This window comes from Nerophis ophidion, linkage group LG11, assembly GCF_033978795.1.
Source record: "Nerophis ophidion isolate RoL-2023_Sa linkage group LG11, RoL_Noph_v1.0, whole genome shotgun sequence".
In the NCBI taxonomy this organism is placed as follows: Eukaryota; Metazoa; Chordata; class Actinopteri; order Syngnathiformes; family Syngnathidae; genus Nerophis; species Nerophis ophidion.
Genome location: NC_084621.1, coordinates 11,472,677 through 11,485,201, shown reverse-complemented (window position 1 = coordinate 11,485,201; position 12,525 = coordinate 11,472,677). Strand labels below are relative to the sequence as shown.

The 12,525-nt window shown below is 36.8% G+C and overlaps 1 protein-coding gene across 1 annotated transcript; it reads left to right on the top strand.

The window, feature by feature from the left end:
- Positions 1-581: 581 nt before the first annotated feature.
- On the top strand, positions 582-12,354 carry mycbp (MYC binding protein). The gene is made up of 5 exons (XM_061915100.1): positions 582-769; positions 1,182-1,254; positions 3,689-3,737; positions 6,824-6,953; positions 11,514-12,354. Exons 1-5 carry the CDS (start codon positions 755-757, stop codon positions 11,556-11,558), a joined length of 312 nt encoding a protein of 103 aa, XP_061771084.1. The 5' UTR covers positions 582-754; the 3' UTR covers positions 11,559-12,354.
- The last annotated feature ends 171 nt before the right edge of the window (positions 12,355-12,525 follow it).

Here is a 12,525-nt window from a genome sequence, read left to right as displayed (position 1 = left end):
ACATTGAACTATTTACATTATTTAGGATAGAGCTGTGTTAGTATAGGTGGCTCAATAAAAGTTTAAAAAGAGCGTCAGGCTTCTTCTGGACGCTACAATATGAATTTTCACAGAATGTAATCAAATCGCTGTATTATTTTGTTTTATTTCACTTTTGTATTTACGAACATTCATATATAAATGGACTAATAATCATAACACTAAAATAAATAATTAAAATGGCATAATCGAATAACCGGAAGTGACGTTAAAAACGTAAAACATTTTTTTTTATCATATTAAAAATTGGCCAGGCTGTTAAACTCACACTTCAGACGTGTACATTTTCTATAAAGTAGTGTTTTCGTTAGTTTTTAATCTGCATTTTACTTTCCAAATGACGTCGCCTTCTTAATTCAAAGTGTAAAGACAAACCGGAAGTTGACACGCAGCACCTTGATACAATAAAACGTCAGGTTGTTGCGTTTGTCACCGCGGCGTAAATTTCTTTTTAAAACAATAATTCAAAAAAATCATCAAAGTATTTACGCATGTATTGATTTGACGTGAGTGGAGGGGGGGGGGGGGGGGGAATTCGACTGGTGCTGATAATGCCGACGACATTTACCAAAACGTCGTTTTAGTTTGAAAGGAGTATTTGTGCCTGCTGCCGGAAGTGGATGTTTACAAAAAGTTGCAGTCTGTAGCGTCTTGGTTACCGAGCAGGAGATTTCCAACACAAACCACGCAGTTAGTTTGATAAAGCACTTCAACCATGGCTCATTACAAGGTACGTTTAATTTAATTATCTCAAAACGTTGACATGAGAGCATTTTTTGTGACATAACAAGCGTTTAGTGATTTAAAAAAATGGCAGTAATTAGAGTCAGTGGAAGCACCTGTTGTCCGTCCTTTCAATTGGATTAAAAATGACTATTTCAATGAGTGACTTTCTTAAATGCAGACCACTAAAAATATGTATCCAATCTTTTCTTTTTATACACTAAAATATATTGCATTATTTTTTTTATGAAGAGCTGCCATTTGTGACGAAAGTACACATATTTACATGTCGACAAACCATCATAAACGCTCTGTGACATTGGATTTATTTTGGCTGTTTATTGCAAATAAATAATATATTAACATTGAATAATGGACACATTCTGAAATTGTGTTTTTTTTTCTCCCATATTAAACAGGCTCCAGACCACAAGAGAGAGCAGTTTCGGAGATATTTGGAGAAAGCTGGTGTTGTTGATAGTCTCACCAGTGGTATGATACTTTTTTATTATTATTTAAAGCAGGGGTGCCCACACTTTTTCTGCAGGCGAGCTACTTTTCAATTGACCAACTCGAGGGGATCTACCTCATTTATATATATCATGTATATTTATTTATTTATGAAAGAGACATTTTTGTAAACAGGCTTCACGGTGGCAGAGGGGTTAGTGCGTCTGCCTCACAATACAAAGGTCCTGCAGTCCTAGGTTCAAATCCAGGCTCGGGATCTTTCTGTGTGGAGTTTGCATGTTCTCCCCGTGAATGCGTGGGTTCCCTCCGGGTACTCCGGCTTCCTCCCACTTCCAAAGACATGCACCTGGGGATAGGTTGATTGGCAACACTAAATTGGCCCTAGTGTGTGAATGTGAGTGTGAATGTTGTCTGTCTATCTGTGTTGGCCCTGCGATGAGGTGGCGACTTGTCCAGAGTGTACCCCGCCTTCCGCCCGATTGTAGCTGAGATAGGCGCCAGCGCCCCCCGCGACCCCAAAAGGGAAAAAGCGGTAGAAAATGGATGGATGGATGGATAATACAAGCATGTGTAACACATATAGATGTCTTTCTTTCACAAAGACAAGAATATAAGTTGGTGTATTACCTGATTCTGATGACTTGCATTGATTGGAATCAGACAGTAATGATGATAACGCCCACATTTTCAAATGGAGGAGAAAAAAAGTTGTCCTTTCTGTACAATACCACATGAAAGTGGTTGGTTTTTGGCATCTAATTCATCCAGCTTCCATACACTTTACAAGAAAAACATTGGCGGCAAATTCCGTAGCTTGCTTGATTGACATTCACGGCACCCGAGGGTCTTGTGAGATGACGCTGGCTGCTGCCAGTTCATTATTATAAAAAAATGACAGAGAGGAAGGCGAGAAACACTTTTTATTTCAACAGACTTTCGCGCCGTCCCTTCCGTCAAAACTCTAAAGGCCGACTGCACATTTCCTATCTTCACAATAAAAGCCCTGCTTCATGCTGCCTGCGCTAACAAAATAAGAGTCTCAGAAAGCTGGTGTGCACAAGTGATGTGCACGCCAGCTTTCTGAGGGATCGCTTGTGCACGCCAGTTTTCCGAGACTCTGTATTTAGTTAGCGCAGGCAGCATGAAGCAGGGCTTTTATTGTGAAGATAGGAAATGTGCAAGTCGGCCTTTAGAGTTTTGACGGAAGGTACGGCGCGAGAGTCTGTTGAAATAAAAAGTGTTTCTCGCCTTCCTCTCGGTCATATTTTCATAATAATGATCTTGCAGCAGCCAGCGTCATCTCACAAGACCCTCCGGTACCGTGAATGTCATTTAAGTGACGTCTTGGTGAAGATTGATGATCACTCATTTTTAGGTCTATTTTTTTTTAAAAGCCTGGCTGGAGATCGACTGACACACCCCCCGCGGTCGACTGGTAGCTCGCGATCGACGTATTGGGCACCCCTGATTTAAACTAAACAAGTGATAACTCAACAACTGAAGGAGAAATAAGGATTTTTTTTAAGTCAAATGAAGCGGATGGAGTGTATTTACTGCCAAAACTCCCAAAAAAAACAATGTTTTTACTCACGCTTAACAAGTAAAAAAAAAAACTCAAGCAATTTTTCATTTAAAAAAACGATTCTCAAAAAAAAAAAAACATAATTATTCTCCTAGAGAAAAAAAAAAGATTTGCAATTATAAAAATAAATTCTGCGAATGAAGGATTCATTTGCAAGTAAAACATTTTTTTTCCTGCAAGTAAAAAATAAATAACTTGTCGGGTTATTTAATTAATACGTGAGTTCTTAAATACAATCACATCATATAACTATCTTTAAGTTAAAACTTTTGACGATAGCAATCCACACACTTGTGTTCAGAGCGCCTGTAACGCACACTCCATGACAACAGGTGGTGCTGCTGAGTCAATTTAAGGCCGTCAGAACAACTGGTATTTTGCGCATGGTGCTCTCCGCCAAAAATAATCTATCTGGGGAGGAAGAGAGGGTGAAATAACTCAACCTGTAAGTTTCCCCTCTCTTCTGTCCGCCGTTTTACTCCCCACCTTGCTTCTTTTTATTTTTGGCGGACGGCACCATGCGTTAATTGATAGCGGTAGCTCTCACGGCCTTAAAGTGACTCCTGTCGCCGGAGAGTGAGTTACGGCTGCTCGAAATGCACAAGGTGGAAAATGAGGAAAATAGTTTTTACACTTTTTTTTTTTACTTGCAGAAAATTGTTTTACTTGCAACGCGTGAGTAAAAGCAAAAGTGTGTTTGTGATAATAGTACTCCAGAGCAGCAACAAGTGCTTGTCAACATGTCTGTTTGCGACTTCAGTCATACAAATATGTTGGAATACAGTTGGAAGTGTACTGCACATATGCTTATGGACATCTTAACTCTGAGATGCCTCTTACTATCTGTAGTTTGAGTGAATGTGTCTTTTTCAGTTCTTGTGGCGCTGTATGAACAGCCGGAGAAACCCAACAATGCCTTGGAGTATCCCTTTTTTTAAAAAAACATTTGTTTGTTGGATTTTTGACGCATGCAGTCTTGGTTTAACAAGTATTGAAGAAGGCTGTCTCCAGCACAAATACAAGACTAACTCGACTTCGAATTTGTGTCCAGCTCACCTCAGATAGTCATTCCTGAGTCCACCCTCCCATAGTCACCTAACACAATTCAGAGAGTCGGGGTGTGAAGGAAAAATCCATTCATTCATCCATTTTCTACCGCTTATTCCCCTTGGGGTCGCTGGTGCCTATCTCAGCTGCAATCGGGCGGAAGGCAGTGTACACCTTGGACAAGTCGCCACCTCGTCGCAGGTGAATGAAAAATGTTATTGTAAATACGTGTAATTGATCCTTATGAAGTCGGAAGTGTTGTCAAGAAATCATGAAAAATGTCATCGGAAATACGTGTAATTTATCTTTATAAAGTCGGAAGTGCTGTCGAAAATAAATACATGTGTTTGATCATTTTAAAGTTGAAAGTGCTGTGAAAAAGCATCTAAAACTAACATGTGAAAAATTTGATTGTAAATATGTGTCATTTGTCCTTTTAATACCTGAAGTACTGTCAAAAATAAATACTTTTAATTGATAATTTTATAGCCGGAAGTGTTGTCAAAACATCTAAAACTATGATATGAAAAATGTTATTGAAAACACATGTAATTTATCATTTTAAAGTCGGAAGTGCTGTCAAAAAAGCATCTAAAACTATCATATGAAAACATTTATTGTAAATATGTGCTTTATCCTTTTAAAACTGGAAGTTCTGTCTAAAATAAATACGTCTAATTGATTATTTTAAAGTCGGAAGTGCTGTCGAAAAAGCATCTAAAACTATCATATAAAAATTTGATGGTAAATATGTGCAATTTATCCTTTTAAAACTGAAAGTAATGTCCAAAATTAATATGTGTAATTTGATGGATGATCATTTTAAAGTCTGAAGTGCTGTCAAAAAATCATCTAAAACTATATGAAAAATGTGATTTTAAATACGTGTAATTTATCTTTATAAAGTCGGAAGTGCTGTCGAAAATAAATACGTGTATTTGATCATTTTAAAGTTGAAAGTGCTGTGAAAAAGCATCTAAAACTAACGTGAAAAATTTGATTGTAAATATGTGTCATTTATCCTTTTAATACCTGAAGTACTGTCAAAAATAAATACTTTTTATAGTCGGAAGTGTTGTCAAAACATCTAAAACTATGATATGAAAAATGTTATTGAAAACACATGTAATTTATCATTTTAAAGTCGAAAGTGCTGTCAAAAAAGCATCTAAAACTATCATATGAAAACATGTATTGTAAATATGTGCTTTATCCTTTTAAAACCGGAAGTTCTGTCTAAAATAAATACGTGTAATTGATTATTTTAAAGTCGGAAGTGCTGTCAAAAAAGCATCTAAAACTATCATATAAAAATTTGATGGTAAATATGTGCAATTTATCCTTTTAAAACTGAAAGTAATGTCCAAAATTAATATGTGTAATTTGATGGATGATCATTTTAAAGTCTGAAGTGCTGTCAAAAAATCATCTAAAACTATATGAAAAATGTGATTGTAAATACGTGTAATCTATCTTTATAAAGTCGGAAGTGCTGTCGAACATAAATGTATTTGATCATTTTAAAGTTGAAAGTGCTGTGAAAAAGCATCTAAAACTGACGTGAAAAATTTGATTGTAAATATGTGTCATTTATCCTTTTAATACCTGAAGTACTGTCAAAAATAAATACTTTTAATTGATCATTTTATAGTCGGAAGTGTTGTCAAAACATCAAAAACTATGATATGAAAAATGTTATTGAAAACACAAGTAATTTATCATTTTAAAGTCGGAAGTGTTGTCAAAAAAGCATCTAAAACTATCGTATGAAAACATTTATTGTAAATATGTGCAATTTATCCTTTTAAAACCGGAAGTTCTGTCTAAAATAAATATGTGTAATTGATCATTTTAAAGTCTGAAGTGCTGTCAAAAAATCATCTAAAACTATATGAAAAATGTGATCGTAAATACGTGTAATTTATCTTTATAAAGTCGGAAGTGCTGTCGAAAATAAATACGTGTATTTGATCATTTTAAAGTTGAAAGTACTGTGAAAAAGCATCTAAAACTAACATGTGAAAAATTTGATTGTAAATATGTGTCATTTATCCTTTTAATACCTGAAGTACTGTCAAAAATAAATACTTTTAATTGATCATTTTATAGTCGGAAGTGTTGTCAAAACATCTAAAACTATGATATGAAAAATGTTATTGAAAACACGTGTAATTGATTATTTTAAAGTCGGAAGTGCTGTCAAAAAAGCATCTAAAACTATCATATGAAAATTTTATCGTAAATATGTGCAATGTATCCTTTTAAAACTGAAAGTAATGTCAAAAAAAAATACGTGTAATTGATACTTTTAAAGTCACAAGTGCTGTCAAAAAATAATCTCAAACTATCAGTCGGTTTGTTTGGAAACCCAGGAGAAGTTTTACGAACAAAACTGCGGATCTGTGGATATCTAAAAAAAGTGTTGATTAGGGAGTGAAAATGTATCACAAAGTGGTGTTAATGAATAAATCTTTATTTAATGTTGTTGATCCCCAGACTTGACGGCCTTAAAAAGGCGGCATCGACATGAAAGGGAGGGCCTGCGTGATGAGCAGTGATGGGTGCAAGACTTGAAATAGTCTGCAGAACCAAAACAGCGCTTGAACTGAACCCAAATTCTGAATGAGCTTCTTATGATTGGCTTTTTCATAAAAGCAGAAGTAGAAAAGTGGATGGGAGAGTGAACAGAGCCCAAAGAGATCCTGGGTTTGGTTGAGTCGTCCTCCAGAACCAGTCGTAACAAAGCTTCTTAGTGCTGCCAATATTTCATAAAGTTTGGTAGTGACCATTTGCTTCTCTGTAAATACTATTTACATAACCTGTGAGTCTTTTTATGCCAAAATGTAGAATTACACTTATTTTATTGAAATTATATGCTACATACTTAAAAAAAAAAACTGCGATGGTATTTGGTGTAAATAAAACAAAAAGGTAGATTCCTTGACGGGCCCCTGCGCTCAGATTTGTCAAGCAGCACCTGGGCACGCCGGGCCTCAACGCCGCCGACACCGAGGCTCTGCAGCAAGAAGTGATGGACCTGAGGCAGAGGTGTGCTCGGCTGGAGGAGGAGAACCAAGACCTCAAAGCCCGGGTTAGTCTTTGCTACTACTGGACACAGTTGCACCTTACAGTACATTTTTGCACACTAAAGAATGGTTAAAAAAAAAAAAAAAGTCCAAAAATGTGGACACACCTTCTTCTCATTCAATACAATGTTTCCTTTATTTCCATGACTATTTACTAGGGGTGGGCAAATTAATGCGTTAATTATGAGTTAACTCATCAATCTATTAACGCCGACAATTATTTTATCGCACATTTGCGTATGTTGTTTACATGCTTTTATTTTGTTAACGCCTTTTCTTAACAAGATGGCGTCGAGGGATGCAACATTTGGCAAAAATACCGGACAATTCTGCAAATGTCATGGCTGGCTTACAGCGTGGTCACTCCGGGATCACTTACGACCGCCAGACAATTCTGGATGTGGATAGATCGGGCCGTTTTGGACTGAATGACGCGTGCTTGCTAGACCGGCTAGCTAGCATGGGAATACTTTGCCGGCTACATCCAGCGGCCTGTGAAGCAGCGGCGTATATGTGTTGTCTGTCTATTTATGAATAATGCAGACCAGGAGTGTTGGCTGAGTTCTTAATGTTTACTTTCAGAGCGTGCATATCACAACATACAAGATGCCGTCATGGCGACACAACCTATACCGGGCTACCGCGCATGCTCGTCACTCCTGTTGCATGCTGGGTAGGGTAGTTCTTTTATTCCCTGGCTCATAACATCACAATATAGTACCATGTATATGATGCGTTCAGTTTATCAAAGCACCAAGCAAACAATCGGAAAATTCCCATCATATCAATTCCTAGATATGGTCATAATTATTTTAAGTGCACTATGCAGAATAAACACAACATTATTAATATTGCTACTACGGATAATTTGATAAAAAATTCCCTAAAACAGCCCACTACCTATAATATAGTTTTTTTAAACATAAGATCCCTGATAAAAAAAAATGTTTCTGCTGTTACCTCAGAAATTGCCTGTTCAGATGTTATGATTGTGGCTCAGAGATTTGTATGTAGATTATATTTATTTTCCATAACAAACAGGATAACTTAAATACCCTGGCAGTGGCAATAAGCTTAAATGTTTGTATTTACATTTTTTTGAGTTGATTTTCATAAAATATGCTATTTAACTGCTACTGTTTAACAAGGACTGATTTAAATTGTGTTTGCACAACAAATATTTTGGCGCTTTTGTTCATGTGGGAGAATATTCCAATAAAGGTGCACTACACACTACTTTTGAATTCATTATTGGGCTTTGCGTATACAATGCAGTTAATCGCGATTAATCGGAGAAATAGTGCGATTAACTTCAATTAAAATTTTTCATCGTTGCCCAGCCCTACTATTTACACTAGATTGTCACATCAAAACTAAGAATGAACACATGTGGAGTTATGTACTTAACTGACCATCTTTTATATTCTAGTTTCTTCAAAATAGCCACCTTTTGCACACTCTTGGCATTCTCTCCATGAGCTTCAAGCACACCTGTGAAGTGAAACACACTTCAGGAGACTACCTCTTGAAGCTCATACAGAGAATGCCAAGAGTGTGCAAAAGGTGGCTATTTTGAAGAAACTAGAATATAAAACATGTTTACAGTCATTTCACCTTACATAACTCCACATGTGTTCATTCATAGTTTTGATGTGACAATCTACATCAGAGGTAGGGAACCTATGGCTCTAGAGCCAGATGTGGCTCTTTTGATGACTGCATCTGGCTCTCAGATAAATCTTAGCTGACATTGCTTTACACGATAATTATGAATAATTCCGCTGGAATTCACAGTACTAAAAACAAAGTTCAAAATATAAAACATTCTCATGCATTTAAATCCATCCATCTGTTTCCTACCGCAGCTGTTCAAGAAGTCGCGTTAATGGTAAGAAATATTTTATGTCACGATGGGCGGGTGAGTCTGTCTCCCAGGAAGGCAGACGGACTACTCGGGACATGGCATTTAGGTAAAAACATGACTTAATTTAAACTAAAAAAAAGATAAAAACAAAAAACGCTCACAGCGGAGGCACAATTTGGGCTAAGAAGAAAGCTAACGCATAAACAGTCTATGAACATAAATCAAACAAAACTGACTTGGCATGGCATGAAACTATGGCAAGGCATGAAACAAGTCGGCACAGAGCAAGAAAAGATCACATTGACGCCAGGGCGACTGACTGGCAAAGACAAGCTTAAATACTGCCTCGGATTAGTGCTCGGGAAGCAGGTGAGCGGGCATTTTGTCCACCAGGTGGACAAAATGGGTAAACAAGGAAACCAGACAAGGGAGTGGAAAAAAAACAGGAACTCAACAGACATGACATTTGATTTATTATTGGTTAGCTTCAGAATAACAATGTTATGAAAAAGAATAAGAGACTTATTATACTCTAAAAATGTTGGTCTTACTTAAAAATGCACGCATTTAGTTGTATTCAGTGTTAAAAAATATGATATGGCTCTCACGGAAATACATTTTGAAATATTTGGCATTCATGGCTCTCTCAGCCAAAAAGGTTCCCGACCCCTGATCTACATCATCAGGCATGGGCAATTATTCTCACCTAAGGGGCAAAAAAAAGTGTCTGGGGGCCGTATATCTATTTTTAGAAACACTAATACAGAATCTCACAATGTCTGATCGAATGCTAAAAATGTTTGGACAGCCAGCCTTAAATGGAATGGAATTTAAAACATTTTTACTGAATGAGACAGCCAGAATGTACATGAAAATAAAGAATGTGGGATTTACAATATTAACTATGCAGGATAAAACAACATGAACGTCACACCGCCGCTCCATCAACATAGTTTACAATCAAGCAAAATGCAACAAATGCAGTGAAATATGAATGTGAAGGGTAAAAAAAACTGATATATGTGACACATCACTCAGCTTTACAACTTTGTTGTAAAAATCCCTCACACCCACATTCCAGACAGGCCACTCTGCTTGGTGCCTGGTCTGGGCTGCTGTGACCATAGTAACTAATTAGATGACCATAGTAACTAATTAGATGACCATACTAAGTAATTAGATGACCATAGTAACTAATTAGATGACCATAGTAACTAATTAGATGACCATACTAAGTAATTAGATGACCATAGTAACTAATTAGATGACCATAGTAACTAATTAGATGACCATAGTAACTAATTAGAAGACCATAGTAACTAATTAGATGACCATAGTAACTAATTAGAAGACCATAGTAACTAATTAGATGACCATAGTAACTAATTAGATGACCATAGTAACTAATTAGAAGAACATACTAACTAATTAGAAGAATATAGTAACTAATTAGAAGACCATAGTAACTAATAAGAAGAACATAGTAACTAATTAGATGACCATAGTAACTAATTAGAAGAACATACTAACTAATTAGAAGAATATAGTAACTAATAAGAAGAACATAGTAACTAATAAGAAGAACATAGTAACTAATTAGAAGACCATAGTAACTAATTAGAAGACCATAGTAACTAATTAGATGACCATAGTAACTAATTAGATGACCATAATAACTAATTAGATGACCATAGTAACTAATTAGATGACCATAGTAACTAATTAGATGACCATAGTAACTAATTAGATGACCATAGTAACTAATAAGAAGAACATAGTAACTAATTAGATGACCATAGTAACTAATTAGAAGAACATACTAACTAATTAGAAGAATATAGTAACTAATTAGATGACCATAGTAACTAATAAGAAGAACATAGTAACTAATAAGAAGAACATAGTAACTAATTAGAAGACCATAGTAACTAATTAGAAGACCATAGTAACTAATTAGATGACCATAATAACTAATTAGATGACCATAGTAACTAATTAGATGACCATAGTAACTAATTAGATGACCATAGTAACTAATTAGATGACCATAGTAACTAATTAGATGACCATAGTAACTAGTTGTCAGGTTTAAACACTGATGACATCTATTAAACAAGACAAGAAGCAAGGAATCAAACAGACAGAATTAAATGTCGCTCAGTGAGGAGAATCGCGTACACCTGTACCATTGTACAGTGTCACCACCCTCTGACCAAAGATTGTACGCCTCCCCTTTTATTTGGACTTTCCCTGATTACGTGGCGACAGCTTTTTTCTAAGGGAGGGGGGGTCGTGAACAGGCATCGCCTTTGATTAGAAACAGTTCAAAGAAGAGGTGCTTGGAGTTTGGGCAGGTAATGCTTTCTCTCCGCTTGGGTTCAGACAAAATCTTTCTGCGGATTACAATACATCAAAGGAACCGACCCTGCTCGGTTGGATCAAAGACAGCTTTTGTCCTCTCGCATGGCGAACTGAATTTTGTGATAACTCGGATACAATTTTTGAAGACTTACGGTGATTAGAAAGCATGTCTGCACATCATCATGGCAGCTGAAGTACTTTCTATTCTACTCTGTATCAATTCATGCTAAAGTAACTTTTGCATGTTACTTCTTGTGTTGTGGCTGACTAAGCAAGTGTAATATCACTTTAATAACGAATCCATCTGAAGTATTCTCTCTTTTTTTCCATTTCCTGGTAGCTGGAGCCACTTGAGCCGCCTGAGGAAGAAGTCCCTACTGAATAGACTCCAGCAGGACTTCAGGGTACTTTGCACACTTGACCCTGAAGGGTTTTGTGTGGTACCTCTTCTTGTTTCTAGTATTTAACTTATCATGCACATATAATTATCCACATAGTTAATATTTGTTCATTAGCATAGCATAAGGGTGCAAAGTGATTTTCTTGTGTGACTGGACAAGTCACTAAGACTTGGGGGGGATTTAGGAGGTGCAGGACACCAAGTACACTGCCCATACTCTCTCACCAGGACACCAAGTACACTGCCCATATTCTCTCACCAGGACACCAAGTACACTGCCCATACTCTCTCACCAGGACACCAAGTACACTGCCCATACTCTCTCACCAGGACACCAAGTACACTGCCCATATTCTCTCACCAGGACACCAAGTACACTGCCCGTACTCTCTCACCAGGACACCAAGTACACTGCCCATACTCTCTCACCAGGACACCAAGTACACTGCCCATACTCTCTCACCAGGACACCAAGTACACTGCCCATACTCTCTCACCAGGACACCAAGTACACTGCCCGTACTCTCTCACCAGGACACCAAGTACACTGCCCATACTCTCTCACCAGGACACCAAGTACACTGCCCATATTCTCTCACCAGGACACCAAGTACACTGCCCATACTCTCTCACCAGGACACCAAGTACACTTCCCATACTCTCAGACAATGTCACCACTTAGTTTGAGATGATAGTCAGAAGTATTTACTTTGAGAAAGTAAGACTACTTTAAAATAATTGTATTTTGCCATATTTTGAATTAGAACTGAACCAAAATACTCGTATTCACTTATTTCAATGTTCAGTTTCTGTGACTTTATGTTGTGATTAAAACACATTTTGCACGTAATTATTCAATTGTTGACTTTTTTCTACACTATGTACTGGAGTCCCACTATTATGTTAGATCCACTATGAACTGGACTCACACTATTATGTTAGATCCACTATG